The 19,651-nt window shown below is 34.8% G+C and overlaps 1 protein-coding gene across 1 annotated transcript in view; it reads right to left on the bottom strand.

The window, feature by feature from the left end:
* DNTT (DNA nucleotidylexotransferase) overlaps positions 1-19,651 on the bottom strand; it is an 86,551-nt gene that overhangs the window by 49,943 nt on the left and 16,957 nt on the right. Inside the window, exons 4-7 of the mRNA XM_018069200.1 lie at positions 16,385-16,555; positions 15,032-15,103; positions 11,711-11,834; positions 10,264-10,396 (exon numbers count right to left, since the gene is read on the bottom strand). Coding sequence (XP_017924689.1) covers positions 10,264-10,396; positions 11,711-11,834; positions 15,032-15,103; positions 16,385-16,555 — 500 coding nt within the window. The remainder of the gene's footprint in view (positions 1-10,263; positions 10,397-11,710; positions 11,835-15,031; positions 15,104-16,384; positions 16,556-19,651) is intronic.

Genomic DNA, 19,651 nt, shown 5'->3' with positions numbered 1-19,651 from the left:
AAATATGATGCCTTCCCACAATATCTGTGTAAAAGGCAAAAAACCCCAAACATTAAAATATCACTAATGACTGGAAAATATTTGCTAGTGCTTGATTTTGCTACAAATTCTGAGTGATAATTACAGCTGATAGTTTTATTCTCCCTCTCTCTCTACTCACTCAAACTATTATTTACACTGAGGGTTTAATAGAGTTTGTCAAAAAAATGAGAGAAAGGAGAAAGATTTATGTGGACAGTTAAATATAAAGGAGACACAAATGTTTTAATTCAAGTTGTCATTTCAATTTGTTGGCTAAAACCTGTATCAAAATATTTCAGTGATCTTGAAAAGGTATTGTGACACTTCACAGAGGTTTTTGTGCCTCTGACTACCTCTTCCATGATGCACATACCCTTGTCTTTAGGTGAAGTGACACAATATAAGTATGAAATTTCTATAGCTGAGGCTAATCACAAAAGAGAAGTTCTGACTAAAAAAACTTATTTTGCTAAGAAAATAAAAATCATTGAATTATAGCCCCTACCAGACAAGAGAATTACATTTCTGAACAGTTCTTCACTGAGAATTGAAAATTTTCACTGAAAACAAAGAATACTTATAAATATTTTGATATATATATTCCAGATAACCCTAAATATAAATGCATGATCTACCTCATTCAATATGTTTCTGTGTATAGAGCTACTCTATAACACCACTGATAAGTTCTGGCCTGCAATATTCCAATTGGCAGCATCCACTTCCATCAAACCTCTTTCCCAAACAGCAATATACAAATTCTCTTATCGCCTACTATTAAAAAAAAAAAGACAAACCCACAAAAAACCAAACATTGCTTAAAAGCCACTAAAAAAAAATTCCGAAGAGAAATAATCAAATATTCACTGAATTTAGACTCTTATGCCTAGTGAAGCATGTTAAAATTCAAAATTTACTGAAAATTAGTTATTCATATTCTCCCCTTGTCATATTCCTAATATGACTAATATCAGTAACACGAAAGAGTCTGCAAATTGCATGAGCCACCCTTCAAATTAATTGCAGCACATATAACACGACTCCACTACAGAATAGTTCTAAGGTTGCCATCACTGATCTTGCCTGAGTTTTCCATGTAAAGAATTACTTGTCATTCTCTCTAGAGTTTGAAAATGAAGCTCTTTCAGTCTATGAATACATCTCTTTATATGTTAATGTTAGGTACCAATTATTTGCACAGCTTCCTTTTTAATCAGAATAGCTTTTATTCTCCCATGACATATCATACTAATCTACTCCCAAATTACCAAAACATTCAAAGAGCAACAGTTCAACTTTACTGTAGGAAGCAGGTTTTCCAGCTTATTAAATTATACTGATAAATCAATTTTAGTACATGCTATGTAACATACAAGCTGCCTCCCTGCCTCAGCCCCAGGTTATATGTTATAATAATATCTGGAGCAGTTGGATTTTTTTTTATTTTTGGTGAAATGGTATCCTATTCAAACTGTCCCAGCACCACTGCCTATGTCCTGTGCAAGAGACCTTTTGTGAACTTATTTATGTTTTATGCTCACTGAAAAATTATGTACTTGTATATTGGAAGAATTGTGTTCAAGGAAAGGCAAAGCATTTCCCCTTCCAAAGCACCAGAGGAATATTTTCAATATAAGGTCATACCAGAACATAGTAATGAACGTGTTTAATTTTCATAATGCAAATAGTATCCAGTACTGCGTATGCTGGTTGTTCTAAAATGCCAAATGAATACTTTTCAGTTAGCCTAGCATTACAAAAATCACAAAAATTTTTATTGCAAACCTTTTAAAATGGGAACAGTCAGTAGAATATAGGTTATTAAGTATATTTCATTGATATAGTTGTTATAGATACATAGATACATTTATATTTATATAATTATAAATAGTTGCATGATAACCCCCTTTTATAACTTTTCAAGACATTCGCTTTGGCAAACTTGTCTAGAAAATCATGTAAATAATGCAAGATCTGTTTTCACATTTTGGAATTCTAATGGTATATTATCTTAAAGAGTGGCACTGCAGAAACCACTGGAGTTTGGAGCTGGGAGTACTGTAATTCATACTGACAGCTGTCACTGCTTCTTTCCACTTAGGTGAGTCTAATGAGCCAGTCGTCATGAGAGATTGGTATTTGTTTCAGGGCTAAGACTTCACATCAGGAGAAAGCAAGTTAGTTGTTAGCTATAATCTGGCACTCATACAAGCAACTAACGTAGCAAAACTGAAGTCAGTGCTGAAATCCACCCTAGCTAATGACAACACCATTCTCTTGCATTTTGATGACCAAAGCCACTGGAAAAGATACATCTACAGTCCAAAGCACTCTCAGCCCAGCTCTTCTACATATCAGACACCCCAGGTGGCTTTTGTTGTCTCCCATGCTGAGCAGTAAACCCAGAAGCTTCTTTCCCCATGCCTGCCCCGATACATGGTGAAGGTTTTATCACAGTAGGTCATCTCTGTTATATAGTGAAGGTTTTGAGAATCTGTCATCCAAAAATGAGAACAAACATCAAACAGAATTATGGAAACATCAAAGATGTTTTTGAACAAACTATGGTAGATTTCTAACAATTTCTATTACTGTATAAGGCAGTTGTAAACTCTAAAATAATCCATGAAAAAATTAAATTACAACAATTTTACATTAATATAGAATGAATCAATTTACAAAACATTGGACATCTACTATTCGAGGATTAGATTATCTGTCAGAATAAGTTTATTAGGGGATTCTGCATTGTTAGCTCACTATTTGTCACAGCATTTCATAAAATGTTTTCAGTGTGTGACATCCTGTCAAATAATTTTCATCATTTCTCAGTCATACATCTTTCCTAAAGTCTTAAATAGATTTTTTGAGTTCCTCTACCTTAATTGCCATTCACTGACAAAACAAAGATGCTGTGATATTTTTTTGTCTCATCTGTGCACATTATCACTAGCATTGTCCAAAAAGTGTTGTTCTTTTGACATTGCATCTCTATAAATGGATTAAATGAGCTGTGAATATCATCATTTAACCAATAAAAAGAGATCTTTATTTATTTAGAATATATCAGATCTGCTTCATCTAAAAGGCTAATTGAAAAGGCTATTCAGGTCAGTTGTGATATTAGAAGACAACTGAATCACATTTAATGCTACTTAAAGGATATGAACGGGCTAAAGGAAAAATTAAACCATGGCCATTAAAATTTAATTTGACTTAGTGAAGCCATTAACATTTTGATTTTATGCAGTGGCAAGCATTCTAAAAAGTTTTCCATATAATTCCAAAACCTAGAACTGTCAAACAGTTGACCCTTATGAACCAAAAATGATTGAAAGTGACCTTAAAGGGCAAACCAGAAAAAAAAGCAAAACAAGAAAACTTTTAATACCATTATTAGCTGTCATTCTGTTCTTTCTTCATATATACAGCATCTTCTATTAATTGCACACTTTGTTTTTCGTTTTAACATTGAATATCAGATTTGGATATCAAATGAACAAGATGAGAACTGTAAAGAAATAACCCATTTTAAAGACAATACCCTATCTTACTTCTAGTAATGTACTTGCAATATGCTGCTTTGCCACTAAAAGTTTGCCTTTGCAATTTGAAAATGTTCATGCCAGTACCCCTTAAAATTTGTATAATGACAAATATTGTTAATAGCACAAAGTAGTCATCAGTGTAGTAATTTTAAAATTTTTCATCAGTTTCAAACAAAAGCTAGAATTAAAATGGTAACAAATCTGATCATGTACATAACTAAAATTTTGGATTGAGTGCCTGACAAGGAAATAGAAACCCCTACTTTCTGTTTTCATTCTTGTTTTTTCCAATTCAGTTAGGGGAAAAAAAAAAAAAAAGAAAAAAGCTAATACAGGAGACTTTACCAGTCCCGAAATAATACAATCTGAGATTTCATATCTTGCTTTATAACATCACTTGTATTGCTCTGGCTTACTTCCTAGTAGTCATCATCAGTCTTGATATGAAACAGAAAATACTAAACACCGTAGAGATTCTCACAAATACCTTCCAGGAGATGCAGGGGGTTCATGTAGGTTATCATGAAAAGTACAAGGCTAAGTCAGGGAGTTTTCTGGCTCTACATACACAGTGGAAAACTTCTGGCTTCAGAGAAATCATCAGCATTGCCACCTCCACTCTGGACCCATCACTTGAACTAGTTTTAGAGATAAGAGAGGTATATAGCTAAACAGCATCCTTCAAACGAGCTGAAAAACCTGTGGAAGTGGTAAAGGTAGAGTAGAGTACTTCTACTCTACTACTTTGAGCAGAGTAGGGCACGTAAAAAAATCTTACATCAGCAAGTTTTCTAAAGGTTTTGAAAGAAAGTACTCAATTATTTCATGGATTCTTACAAAGTTCTTTTTGTCCACAGCTCCCAGATACCTTATTCATCAGCTTCTACTTCATGATTCATCAGGGCTAATAATAGATGAAATGAGTGGAAAAATAATCAAAGCTCTAATGACAAAAGGAAGTATCTGAATTACTCCAATAGATTATCTTCTAAATTGACTTGCCTAGCTATTAATTTGATTTTCTCCTTTCCCAACCTAATTTTTAATGGGTTACAGAAAATTAAAAACAGAAACTAATGATGATCTCTGTTCTTTGCCAGTTGCAGTGCTTCTAACTCCAGTCACAGAATATTTTTACTCACAGCATCCCAATACCTCAAGGTCAAACATTTTTAAATTTAGGGAGTTTAGTAAGGCAAAGCTGTTTTACTAAGCTTTAAAACCAACCAGATCAGATTAAAAGCCTCATCCAAAATGGACTACAGTTTGTCAGAGGAAAAGCCACGCTCACGAATGAGAGCCAAGAAGTCTCTTCAGTCTGTTGCTGGAATAATTGCTAGATTATTCCAGGATCTGTTTAAATTAGTGTGTGTGCAAACTACCATATCAGCTCCAACAGTGAGCAGCCTGCCTATGCAGATATCTGTTATAGCAGATTTCTCCATGACAAAATGAAATAGCAGCAGAGAAAAAAATTTACTTCTCACAACAGCAGCGAAAGAAAGTGAGCAGAAATTACAGTATTTGGACTCGATAGCTGGGTACAGCTTATATCTTCCCTTACTACTGTTTGCTTGTTGGAGTAAAAAAACCCCATAGAAATAACTATATCTAAGAACAGCATAAATGCAAAGGTACACTGTAAAAACAAAGTGTAAGCAGAGTAAGCAACCTCTGATTAGGAGTTTGCCTAAAAACTTAATGAAGGAATCTTTTGTTCAAGTGTTCTATGATTTATCCAGAGGTTCAGTCAGAGACCACATGATGAGCTCGGTTAAATAAACCACAAAGTCTTGAGTATATACCAAAAGGTTGGGAAGTATAATACTCTTCATACACTCAATCTTACATTCTCTCATTTATGAGCATGTACCAACAGTTGGATAAATTTGATTCCAGGTGCCATATAGAAGTCGCATCTCTGAAACAAAGGTGCCACAATAACACTGGTTATTTACCAGTGCGTGAACCTGTAAAATAACCTCTCAAAGTGTTTCTTTATCCCAGCTATTTCATTTTACTTTATCTCCAAGACAGAAAGGAGGGATATGTTTAAATTATTATCTTGGTACAGAACAGGAAAGAGCAGAGTTCTGTCCCATGTCATTCCTTTATGCATTCCTTTGCCTTGTAGGAAATGTCACTGCACACAGGCAAGAAGCTTTTGCACCATAATATACAAAAGCATGGCAGTGGTGCCTGACAAACACACTGACCCTGTCCTTTGCTCTCTTCACTGCTTTTTTATTAACAATTCTTATCTACAAATGTTACAGAGTGTCAAATCCTGATTCTAAAAGATAATATAAAACTCAAGCAAGGAGATAGTGATCTATCAATCAATTAGGCTCATGTTAGAACAGAATTAATAATGAGAGTCTGAGACAAAACATTCCCTGAAGACTGATGCTGCATGGAGGAATTAGCCTCCCACCAAGACAAATAATAGACAAGAGGCACTAGTTATTCTGCATGATGCATTGCCCAACATACTTGGACAACTCCTTAGGAACTGCAATAACAAAAACTACCTAAAACAAAGTGTCTCCTTAGTCTACTTCACTCTATCTTAAGGCAAAGATAGGAGAAGCCAACAAAAGTGTGTCTAGGTAAATATAATTTGAGAAACTCAGAAGTGAAATCATAATACCAAGAGGACAGCTAGGTAATTTTCTAAAAAATAAGTGCCTGTTGATGATACAGTAACTATGTCCTCACATCATAGCAATACACTGCTGCTGCTGCAGAGCTAACCACAACTATTTCAGTGTGCTACACGCAACACAAGAAAATTGAAACATAATTTGTAAATAATTTGGGAATCATATGAACAGGCTATCAGAAAACTATTCTGAAAATGCAGTTTTTCTTTATATTATATATATATATACATAAATACTCTCATAACTGTATGTAATTCTTATTCCAGATCCTTTTCTGAATTTCTCCAGTGAAATTTGGATTTTGTGGGTGAATGTATTGACATATGAATAATCAGTAAAGAGATTGAAGTCATAAACTACATATAGTATATAATCCTCCAAGCGTTTTTGCTCTTAGGAAGCCCTCAGCCTAGATCACCTCTTGTGGTAAACCCAAATATCAGAAGCTAAATCAAGTTAGCTAAAACTCAGGGTCTTAGAAAACATGGTGATAATGCTTCAGTGCATAAAAACTTTTTCTTGAAGTTATTCTGAAGCCATATATTAATAGGGAACTACAGGAAAAATGGGAAAATTCCTCTTGTTTCACTGTCATGAAACCTACTGTGAAGTTTTCTGTCTACTTGTCATTACTAACAATCTTACAACAATGCTAATATTATTAATAGCATTAACACATTGCTAACAGGAATCAAATTTTTGGTAACATGCAGTGATATACAGAAGATGAGATAATGATATTACTATGGAAAAGTCCTTAATTCTCTTCATAGTATAAAATTACCTTTTTAATAACCAGGAAAAAAAATTGTCAGGTCCACAGTTTAACTCACTGAAAAGTGATAACACACTTTAGCCTAAATTACACTCCTGCCTTGGATATAGCCAAGACAAACACAGTAATCAGGGATGTTGCATGCAAGAACAAAGTTTCTTTTCTCCCCATCCCTGGGCTTCTGTTTAACTCAATGTTGGAAGGGAAACTTCACCCTTAGTGGCTTTTGCAACTTGTAATATGAGGTGCTATTCCCCATCTTGGAATTTGTTTTATTAACTTAAATCTCAAAATAAGAAAGGCTGAGCACTGAAAATAATGCCATGCCAATTCAAACAGACTCCATGGTAAATTCAGTTTTTCTGATAACATTGTCCATGGTATGATTTATATTGCATTATCAGCATATGCAGTACTTCCTTCTCTGCAGTCAAGCTGACACCCTCCCTAGATAGACAATGAAACACATTCCACACCATGTGGGTGTGATTTATCTATTTCATAACTACAATTGCTCTATTTCTGTATTTCCATGCATTTCAGTGTTAAAATTTCTGTTTCAAAATGACCCAGATAAGTGTTGAAAAAGGATGGAAAAACAAGAAAAAGAAAACATTCTCACAACCACTCATATGAAAATATGCTAACTGAAACTCAAGGAGTCTGTTTTACAGGCAGTTAGCTAAGGGTTCCTGTAGGAAAGCAACAAGGGATAAACTCATGCAGACTTCAATAATTTATTAATTCCTGCTCCTGAATGATTTCAAATTAGGAAGATATGGAATGGCTGCCATCGTGACCCTTTTATTTTTTACAAGACTAATAAAAGAAGCCATACCGAAGACTAAAGGTGAAAACTAAATCAAACAAAAGAAAAGTCTATGAACAAGTTTGCTCAACTTAAAAAAACCCCACAACTATTATTTACTTGAATTTTATACTATTCTTTCTAATTTTGATTAAAAGAATTTCTACATCATCTGATTTCATGACATTTCAGGAATTTAAAGGAAAAGGTCTAGTTTCATCAAATATATCCAGCCACATGTGTGCTTAATAGGTTTGGGAAAAAGAACGTAACTTCCCTGTTCTCTACCCTATTGAATATCCATGGCTGCAGATCACCATGGAAGTTCTGCTCCTTGCAATTCATCCAGTTCTCCTACATAGTAAAGTAAGGTTTATGAGACACCTGACTTTCAACTCTGTGGTCAGATATGGAGGAAAACAATCAACTGCCAAACTTTCTCCAAGTTATGAAACAGGTATACAAAGCAAGACAAGACTAGATCCTGGGGAATTAATATATTATTCAGAGCAATCAGGAGCTATTTTTTCCTCTTATGTTAGTAGTGTACAAGGTGTATTAGGAGGGAATCAAGTTGTTTGATTTAGCAAATTGGCCTATTTCTTTTACTAAAATATTTATATAATCATGAATGAACCAAAAAAATAATTTGTTAATTGAAAACTGTGAGCTACTTAGCTTACCATACTTCTTGTTGAAGAATACTGCCACTATAAGACAAAATGAACAGATGTAATCAACTCTGTTGCAGCTCAGCAATTAAAATATAGGTGCCTATATAGTTTTCTACAAATCCTACACCATAGCATTTATATTCCATGGGCTAAAAAAATATCATTTAGGACTGAGATATTGAAACCTAGTTTACCATATTCCTGTATATTTAAAGGCATGCAATTAGTACACAGAATTACTTACTAGGCATAATTAGATGCTTAAATAATGAAGAAACGGGGAGTTTTCAGTATAATAACCTGCAAGTCTCTGACCCATCTAGACATGTGTTAATCAGTTACATGCAAGTTACGAACAACACAAGGTCCCTGAATCCCTCTTTGCTTTGGTGTGAAGAGATTGTCATCACATGCCTCTTAAAAGCTCACAGAATGATGATACTTGAGGTTTTGAATACAGAATCTAATCTTGTTCTTATAACTCTGGTCAGGGTTCATACTTAAGCCTAATGCTTCTGATTGACCACACTGTTATACAGTAATTACGTAGCTGGAGGCTGCAAATGTTCTTACAATAAATATGGGATATACAAGGAATAATTATAAATATCATAAGATAGTACAAAGATTATAAAAACATTCAGCACAATCTTTGTGCATGTATATAGAAATTACAAATTACATAAGGTCTTAATTTAGATTGGTCTGAGTCTATGCAAACCTATCTGGGTTCATGATATTAAATCACACAGGTGATACATTAATTATTAGCATTCTTCTCTTTTGTACTCATACCAGTTTTAGTTGCATAAGAGTTACAGAACTGTGTATTTTGAGTTCTAAGAGAATACTTTAAGTATTTTTGAAAGATTTTTTTATTTTTAAAATATAGTCAAAGTTTTACAAAGTAACAAACTAAGCAGCAAGAGATCTAAGGGGCTGAGTAGGGTTTTCTGCTTTATGAGCATGACATGTACTACAAGAAGGACATAATGGGGGCCTGAACATAGAGCAAGGAAACCAGAATTTCTGAAGACTATTCCCAGTCTCATTACTTTGCTGTGTGGCTTTAAGAGAGCTCTCAAGTAAGTGATGAAAGAACGAATTATAGATGTTCTGAGTAACAGCTTCAGGTTTGGTTTTACCAAAAGCTTTAGGAACAAAAATCAGCCAGGAAAGAAATTCTGAGATCATTCCATCTATACAGAAGTTAGTGTATATTTGGTTTAGTCATTGCTTTATGGTCATTTTAGTAAGTGTTTACTGTAAAGTATACCTCTAACACTAAAAACTGCCTCAGCACATTTCAGCTCATGTGACTTAAGATCTCTTTGAAAAGAAACCCAAAACCGACCCTCTCCTCCCTCAAAAAAACACAACCAAAACAAAAAATCCAAGACTGCCTTAAGCCTATTGTATCTTTCCTTGAAGTATGGCATTACAATAGTCTCAGCCTCGGGAATTCAGATCCAGTGAAAGAGAAAAAAAGATGCCCAAGTACAGTACATGATCTAAACATCATTTTTCCATCAAGCTATTCTCAGATTTTGCTCTAACAAACCAACTATTCACAGTAACAAAACACAGCAATCTGGGAATGTCATAGAATTGCCCTCTGGTTTGAAAAAACAAACAAGCAAACAACAAACCCAGGAAAAAAAAAAGTTGAAAACAAACTCTTCCCACCAAGCTTCTTTGATTTTTCCAATACACAACATCTCTTTTTCATGTACCTGAATAAAACAGCCAAGGGATTCCATTTGTTTTCACTCACCTCCTGAAACCACCCGTTATGGTAACTAAAGCATCTGGTAGAAAGGTGGATACAGTATTCTTGACAATCAAGGTTACTGCATCTGCTTCTGCCTTAGATACACAGCTAACAAGGTCCTCATAGTAAAGAAACCCTGGAAATCAAAGGCAAAAAGTGCTGATCACTCCATGGAATTATCAAAATCTACACTGCATTATGCAAAGCCCATGTGAATAGCCACCTCTCATCAGGAAGTTAAAGAACATAACTCATACCATGGGCAAGGGAACCCTATCTAATGGCAAGAACTAAGAAATGCTGCATCATGAACCTGAAATTATAGGTTTGTTTTAGAACATGTTGTGGGAAGAAACAAATTTTGATCCAGCATCTTCAGGTTTTCCTTCCTCCCCACCATTCCTGAAATCAGTCTCTGTGATCTCTCTTGGGTGTGAGGGATCACAGGCCAGAGACAGCCTCTTCCTTTCCTCATCTTTCCCTTAGAGTTTATATATATTTTTGTCATTATTTGTCAGGTCATTTGTCAATATAGCAGTCGCAATAATTGCTCCACTTTCTGAGAACCTGAATATTTATAAGTTATTCTGGATTTCCCTACCAGCTCCCATCAATGGGATTTTTGGATGTACTGCTTTAAAAGGCAGCCTTCCCAAAATTAAGGTGTTCTACCCAAGTACAGGGCTCAGAAGTATGTGAAATATCCCACCTATCTTATTTTTGATCACAGAGCTTGTGTTGAAATAGCCCAGCCCTGCTGCTTGTTTCACGTTTGGATATGACACATAAAAGAAAAAAGGACAAAGGAACATCAATGTAGGAAAGTTGATCCAAGGGATTCTGAGGTGATGTAAACCACATGAATGTAATGCAAAAATAAAGTTATGTTATTATAATTTCATGTTATATAATATTTTTTTCTTAGTTTAACTGATTTCTTTGTTTAAATGAGTTCCTTTATTTAGGGAAACAGCACACAAACAAAAAATCTGTGGGGAAGTAACACTGCATGTGATCATGTTTAGCATTTTAAAGCTCAGGTGTGCTAGGATTATGGGAAGAATTTTATAAGTACTTTATTACAAATCTTGATTTATCACTAAGGTAGAGCTGCCTTGACGGAGACAGGTCTCCTCTGAAAAGTAGTTCTGGGCTTTCTCAATTTTGCACAACCTGTGCAATAATGAACCATTAATAGTTTTGTGTATGAGAGATTTCATTTGGTATCTATGCAAGCAATTTAAAAGTATGCATATTCCTATGTTTTGAGTGACACCATTTTTATTAGCAGCTCTATTAATCCAAATATTATTTCTACCTAATAATTCAGTACTCACAAGACCCTGCAGCAAGCAAACAGATATATAAATGACTTTTGTCTCCTCCTGTGATTCTGTTATAAAGTTCTTAGAGCACTGACACAGAAATTTTTGTGACACTTTCACCTTACCTGCTTTCTGCATTTTTGACAGCTTGAGGGTCTTGTCAGCTTTTAACTCTTCCACCGTTCGCAAACCCATTCTGTACCATTTCTCAGATGTCTTCACTCCCACTCCAAAGACTGAAGTAAATTGCTAAGGTCAGTAGAAAAACACACATTTCAGTGTTGTTTTCTAAAGGGGCAGTGAATTAATAATAAGTAGGTAACAATAAGGTTTCACAAGGAAAATAATGGGCAGAGTTAATCCTACATTGAAGATATATAATAGTGTAATGCAAACATACAGATTCAGCTTCCCTTCTTTGCATAGCTACATCGAACGGAGAACTGGTTTTACACATGGGCAATTCTCATTAAAGTGAAATCTAAACAAGAATATAGTAGTAGTCCCACACCTTTATGTAATTTACCTAGATGTACACTTTTAACTAAGGTTTGAAATAAGATTAGTATTTATTTCTACTCCATTTCTTAACAGAAATGCAAACAGTAACATTAAGTAGCTGTATTCCCCTACAGTCCCTTCATAGAATAAGAGGCGTCACAAGACCATTCATAATTTGACTGACATTATGATTTTGTTTTATATACACTACCAGCTCTCAGTTGTACAGATGATGTTGGTGTTGTAGCACTACTGAGAGATGGGGTCAGTGGGAAGGAACCCTGGCGATCCTGAAATTCTGCACTGAGGACTATTGGGTCTCAGTGCTACATGGAGAAAGATCATAAGAACATAAAGACAACTAATCTATTCTTGCCCCATCCTTGGAAGTGTTCAAGGCCAGGTTCAGTGGGGCTCTGAGCTACCTGGCCTAGTAAAAGGTGTCCCCGTCCGTGGTAGGGGGGTTGGAATGAGATGATCTTTCAGGTCCCTTCCAGCCCAAACCATTCTATAATTCTTATACTCCATTCTATAAGACATATGTTGAAGGTCACTAACAATATTGTTTTCCAAAATGGGATTCCATCTCAAGTAAAAACTGTAACTTTTGTTTTCTTGCATATTGCAAACAGCCTTATGATTTTCAGTCTTCACATGAGTCAAGCGAAATTCCTATACATCTCATAATCTTATTTGGAGTACATATTTTACTATTTTGCCTATTGGGAAAAAGAAAAAAAAAAAAAAACCAAAACAAAAATGCCCAAATCTACCATTCTCTGAAGTTTCTGTGTGGTTGTATTCCATTTATTCCAAAGTAATTTTGTACACTAAATTATTCCCCACAAAAGGATGTAAAGCAAAAATGTCACAGTTGTAAGCATTATTCAGTGGATCAATATCGCGGATGAACAATAAATAGCGATATAAAAGCAAGAGGGAAAACTTTCATGCTTGCCTGAAAGCACATTTTTTATGTTCAGTTTGTCAATACTGAAGCTCTCCATAGTTTCTTTGTACATTTATGGAATTCAATGATTTGCTGTGTAAGACACAAATAACTGCTGTTTTCCATTGAATCTATAACCTCTGAATTTCAACCATGCTAGCTTTATTTTGTGTTTTTCTAAAGAAATTAATTCATTGGAAATAATTAAGATAAAGCAAAGAGAAAAATTAAAATCATGGATAATATTAAATAGGAATAACTCTACAATTGATATATAATGGATGAAACTACCTCTTCTTTGTCTGAATCATGGGTGTTTATGAAAGAATGTGCTTTTTTTAAATACTTACATTGCTATCTTTTAATGTTTTTGCTGGTGCTAAAAGATTTTCAAAAGGGTCTATTACTGGGTTTTAAATGATTCTAAGAGACTTAATTAATGTTGGGACAGAGAACTAAAGAAAATGGATTCTGCGCCACTGTTCAAATTTTTAGGAAAAAAAACAACACTGCATTTTTTTCTTTCCATACAAAGATCCATTATTATTTGGTATATTTATAGATGTCAATTGAGAGATGCTGCCAGCAGTGCAGCACAAGTAGCCAGTTGCCTGTTTTTTGATTGTGTTTACAGCCAGTGGTTTTTTTCAGCTCGTGAAATAAATTACATGAACTCATTTTCTGGAGCATCCACTTCTATAAGGAGCCAAACTGACCATGTCAATTCAAGGATCATATATCTAAAACATAGACTATAATTTAATTCAGTCATTTGATAACTATGGTCCTGGGGCCAGCAGTGACCTTTTAAGTCCTGATGAGTGATGCAGCAGTCACCACGACCATGCTAAACAGTAAAATCTAGGAATTCACTAATATGGGATTCTTCTTGGCTTTCTTAGAAACTCATAAAAATTGATGGAAACAACCAGTTACAACCAATTTAACCAAAATGTCAAGACATGTGTTTGGCCAATAAGTTTGTTGCAATTTTGCATATGAAACAACACATAGAGAGTATTTGAGACAATTTTTCCCCTGATAGGTTTTATTCTAATCTCCAAGATACTTTCTTAAACCCCCAAAATATCAGATTTAATGGCTGATCCTCAATCATGCAATAGTGCAATCATGAATTAATAAGCAAGTCTGGTTTGTGAATCCTGCCATGTGAATCTACACCTCTTTTCTGAATATTGCTAGGGATACATTAGCAACTTTCACTGGACATCAGTTCATATGTGTATCACAGGTCAGAGAGAATGGAAGAGCCTTTTGATAGCTGAAGTAAAAGTGAGTAATGCAAGGGAGAATGAAACAGTCACACTTGATTTACTCTGTTTTAATTTTTTCTGAAGACAGAAACAGTATATTTATAGAGACTAAAACTGCAGATAAAATTGAAAAATATATTTGTTCATATATATATACATATAGTTTATATATTTCCAATGGAGAATTCAATGAACATTTCAGAAATGGGAACTGCAATATTTACGTGGTTTAGATTCCCTGCAGCTGTGAAGTAGCGTGACTATGACTCTACAACCTGCCTAACAAAGAAATATCTCCAGTCCTCTTCCTTCTGCCTCACACCAAAGAGAATTATAATGGATTTGAATCATCTTTTTCACCTGCTTTTTTTCTTAATGCGAGAATAAGATGGTGTAGCATCAAAATGATAATCAACTGAGGCAGAAATAAACCCAACATTCAATTAAACTTACAGCAAAGAGTATGCATTACATTAGTTCTCAGGAAAAAGGGATTGTTTAGTTCAAGCTTAAGAGCAACTACATATGCATCACATTAATTAAAAATAGAAAATGATTCACCATCATTCTTTATCAGTTCCTCAATCTCCTTTTTATTTAAGACCATTCTTTCTTTGCACTTGATATCAGTTGTTCCTTTATAATAAAATCAATGGTTATGTCTAAGTTCTACTACAGGGAGGGAAATTTTAAACTACAGCAGCAAAACTCAAAGGATTTACCTTAAATGCCTTGTATCGCTCATCATTTAACACTTCTTTAACTCTAGAACTCTCTCCTTCTTCAATAATCTCCTAAACAAGAAAAATGTTACTTATAAAAATAAATTTAAAAAACAATTGTAAAATCTCACCCCAGTGATAAGATTTAGACAAATAATCTAAAATAAAATTTTATCAATCTGTACAAACATGAAAAGAATCCTTAGCAAACGTATTGTTTTACTGCATCAGGATCAAATTCTGGAATCTTTTTAAAGACAGAAAATTACTGAAGAATAAAGGAGAAACTGGAACCACAGAATAAATTTCACAGTACTTATTTACTCATAAATTTACTCAAGAATGAAGTAGAAATTGAGACCATGGAATACATTTCACAGTACTTATTTACTCATAAATTCACAGCCAGAAAGTAGTTATTTATCATAAACTACCAATGACTTGTCCTGAAAATTAGATTTCATTATTTGGTTTAGTTTACTTCTCCTAAAAGTAAAAGCATTGTAAGAACAAATATATTTTTTCTTGAGTGTACAGTTCTTCTAGTCTTTCTAATAAAAACTAAAACCAAAACAAACATAAAACCCCATCAATATAACCCAAATAAATCACTCTATTTTCTGTGGGATCATAACTGAATTCCCAGCTCCCAGGTAGTAGGTACAAAAAGCACTTCAGAGGCTACATTCTTAACTGATGGAATGAGGCAAACAAGGAGCATAACACTCAGCAATGACCCCTCCAGACAGCTGAGACCCTCTCATCAGCTGCCTGCTGGAATAACAGCACCTAAGATGTAGGGTCCTGAAAAGGCTAGGAAGTAGAGAAAAATGTAGGGAATACTCAAAGTTCCAAGAAGAATGCAAAGTTCATCCATCACTTGGGTAAAAGGCTCTGCTACAACTATATATAACTGGCTATAGCAAGGTAGGATTTAACATTGAAGTACTAAAATATTTAGCAGTTTTGCAAAAATAGTATTTCTAATAAAGCATTCAGGTGAGCAAAGGGGAGTAGTCACATGAGCAAAACTATTAACAGTTAACCTGTTGCATCCAAATCAGTGTAAGCCTTTAAAAATTACATGCAAAGTTGATACTGCACTATTTAACACTTTGTATTTACTCACTAGTTACCATTATTCCTAAGGGTGGGGATTCCATGGCAGAACGTCATGTTACTACAAAGGATTTCCAGAAATCATTCCATTCTTACTAACAAGGAAAATATATCCTTATTACAGGAAATACAGAAGGCTGTGTACATGCACACAGATACCAATGCTGATCTCTGTGACCTCTAAATGTAGATCTGTAAAAGAATCAACTGACAGATAATTCAGAAGTACATTACCTCAATGACATCTCTGACTTGGTCTCCTATGCAGGGCAATCCTTGTATATCTTTCATTCTGGTTACTGGAAATGGAAGATATTTCAGCAAAGAAGCTGCTCTCAGAAATTCCAGGCAGAATATTTCATTTTCTTTGAACTCATAATTTTCAGCCATTATCTCAAAGGCATCCTGGGGTGGGGGGAGGTATAGAAAGAAAAATTAAAGTTTAATAAAAGCTTAAAATATTCAGTATACTCCTTAGAAATGTTACTTTGTATTCTAATTCAAGAATTACTTCTTTACTCTAACATGAAAAGAGAAAGTTCATCTAAAAAATAAAAAAACAGCCTAATTTTCTAACCACTTGAAGTTTTCCAGGAATCATAAAATTTCATTTTAGAAACAAATGTATGAAAATATTTTGATCCGTAACAAATTTGAAAATCTTTTGTGAGATGTGCTTTCTTTATTTTGTGCAGATCTTATTAAATCAAGGTGAAATAGAGCCATAATTTTTAGAATTATGCTCAACCATTAATAATCCAGCAGGCCAGTATGTGACATCTGCACTTTCAGACACAACCAAATAGGAGTCTGTGGCAACACTGGAAACCACCACCTTCTTTTTGAACATGTAGCCATGCTTCTATTTAGTAATTTAGGAAACAAACAGACGTTTTCCTCATGTATAACCCATGAAACACATTTTCTTTATGGTTCTTCAGCTGTCCAAGGTTTGGTTTATTTGACATTGCACTCAAAAATACCTAGAGAATGTCCATATAAATTTTTTATTTTAAACTATCCATATGCAATTTATGCAGCTTTGAGGTCTATCTCCCTCCTTATATATATAAACATATCTCCATCTATCTAACTTGATAGCAGCAATTTTTAGAAATGAAATGCAGGGAACAGACTGCACAGTGGTGTAGAGGCATTTTTTTGTTGTTGTTTCCCCTTATAGGATACAAGGTTTTGAGAGAGAACAAATGCTGCAAAATAAGTTTGTGAATAACCTAAGAACTTACAAAGGTTTGTAGCTGATTAGCAGCCAGAAATCCAAGTTCTTAGTGAAACCTTTCACAAACATCAAAAATTTTCAAGACTGCAAAATTAAGCAGTTTCTTCAGAAACGTTTAAAAATGTATAGTTTCCAGAGGAGACTTTCACTGTTCAGAATCTTTACCTAAAATGTATCCCACACTTGGCCATTCAGGATGCTCCTGTGCATGATTCAAATGGCCCAGGGCAGGCTAAGAACAGCCCAGGAACCAGCCTTGCAAAGCGCCCGCACTGCACTGTGTCCTGCCCTCCTGCCAGAGACCCCACTTCCTACTCTTCAGGCAGGTTCTCAAGAGCAGCTGGCAAATCCCAGCCTTGTGTTCCACTGCATCAGTTGGCTGCATATCCTTCCTGTTTTCCACCTTACTCTTGTTTGCTCTTTGACCCACAAGGCATTACAAAAAAAAAAACCCAAAGAAGTGGCTGTCAGTTTGTATCTGCCTGCAATTACCACTTCACGGAGTTAGAGCCCAAGTGCCTGTTCAGAAATGTTTTGGAATGAGTAACACCCTGTGATACAGATAGTGAGAGACAGTAAATGGCTTTCCAGAGCAATGACTACAGTGGATAGTAGGAAAGAGTAAGATTAAAATTCTTTTTCCTGCCCTCAGTGTTTATGGGATCACTGTTCACGTTTAGCCTCAAATTTCATTTAATTTGTATAAAGCAAAATGATTCTAGATTTTGCTTTGATTTTTATCTTAGCATTACTGTGCTTTACATTCAAAGATAAAGCCAAGTAAAAACCAGCAAGCCTTGTACATCCTAAATGCTACATGTGTAATATCTCCAGGTGAGTCTGTCTCCAGCCCACTAACTGATGTGACAGCAAATCCAGTGAAGTCAACTCTTTATTACATATGTAGAATAGAGAATGGCATCTGTCACCGTGCATTGAAGGAATACTGCCTGATTTAAACCACAACAAGATTTTACTTTAGCTACCATCATTTACATTGTTAAAACAGAACAACTTCAAATTAAATGTACCTTTCACATATTACATTTCATTGTTTGGTCAGTTCTAGAAAAAACAGACCATCTGACATGATGGGTTGTTTAGATTACAAACATTATAGTCTCATTGAAGCAAAATGAAAGTTTTGCTCAAAATCTTCAAGAAAACATTGTCTTTACTGACCCTAGGATTTGCAAAACTTCCCTCTCAACAAAAAAAAAATATGAGATCTTAATGGGTTTGACAGTATCTCTCTAGAAGAAATAGGTACCTTAGCTGAACAAAACCACTTTCCTTGTATTTATCTGCACTAATGTGTTAAAGTGTATAAAAATAATCAGGGCTTGCTGCAGATAATTTGCTTTATTCTACATCACCAGCATAACTTCGCTTCTTGATCTAAGAATCAGAAACCTGTTGTCTGTTGCACTGGAATAATCCTCCCTTTAGCTGCATATTTATTTATCAGCTACTCTGATCAGTAAGGGCTGTGCAATTCTGTTTTCATAACATTTCATGAAAGACTTCATGAGAAAGACAGTTGTTTAGCAACATGCTTGATCTGGAGGTTTTGACTACCATTTACAGTCAACTAGCCCTTGGGTACAGGGTATCAAAGGGAAAGGAGAGAGTCCTCCTTTGGGGGGGGGGGGAACCACAAAACCCAAAAAAACCCAACAAACCAAAAAATCACCAAACCAATCTATTAGAAAAATAATGCACAAACCTTAGCTTCTTAACAGCTGTGTTTAAGCTCTTACAGTGGCTAATTGTTGGATTTATTCAACTGCTATTCTTTTTTACACATTTAAGATCTTTATTTATGTTGTATGCAACTACATACTTTTTGGTAAAAGACAGGTGCACATTATAGTTTCCATTTAGAAAGAGAACTAATGCAGGAAAAGGTGAAACTACCAATTTGAGGTCATGAGCAATAAGGATTCATCCTAGTTTGTACATGGAAGAAAAAACACAGCATTGAGAGTACTGCAAAGGAAATGGGAAAATATATTTTATAAGTGGGGTGACAGGAGTCAGATGTTTCCTCTGCTATGGGGTTTTTTGGATCTTCTCCCAAGTTGTTACTATTTTTATTCTTTATCAGCTTCAAAAATTCTTTCCTACTATGGCGTAGAAGATGCTAATTCTTGCTTCAAGTGAGATTTACTGTTCCACTCACAAAATTACGATTACTTTTGCTTTCTTTTTCTCTCTTTATAATCTGTGCACATAAATACTCAAGAAAGCAGTGTTTGGCA

Source organism: Manacus vitellinus, unplaced genomic scaffold, assembly GCF_001715985.3.
Source record: "Manacus vitellinus isolate BGI_N305 unplaced genomic scaffold, ASM171598v3 scaffold_15_pilon, whole genome shotgun sequence".
In the NCBI taxonomy this organism is placed as follows: Eukaryota; Metazoa; Chordata; class Aves; order Passeriformes; family Pipridae; genus Manacus; species Manacus vitellinus.
This window is presented reverse-complemented; position numbering and strand designations above follow the sequence as displayed.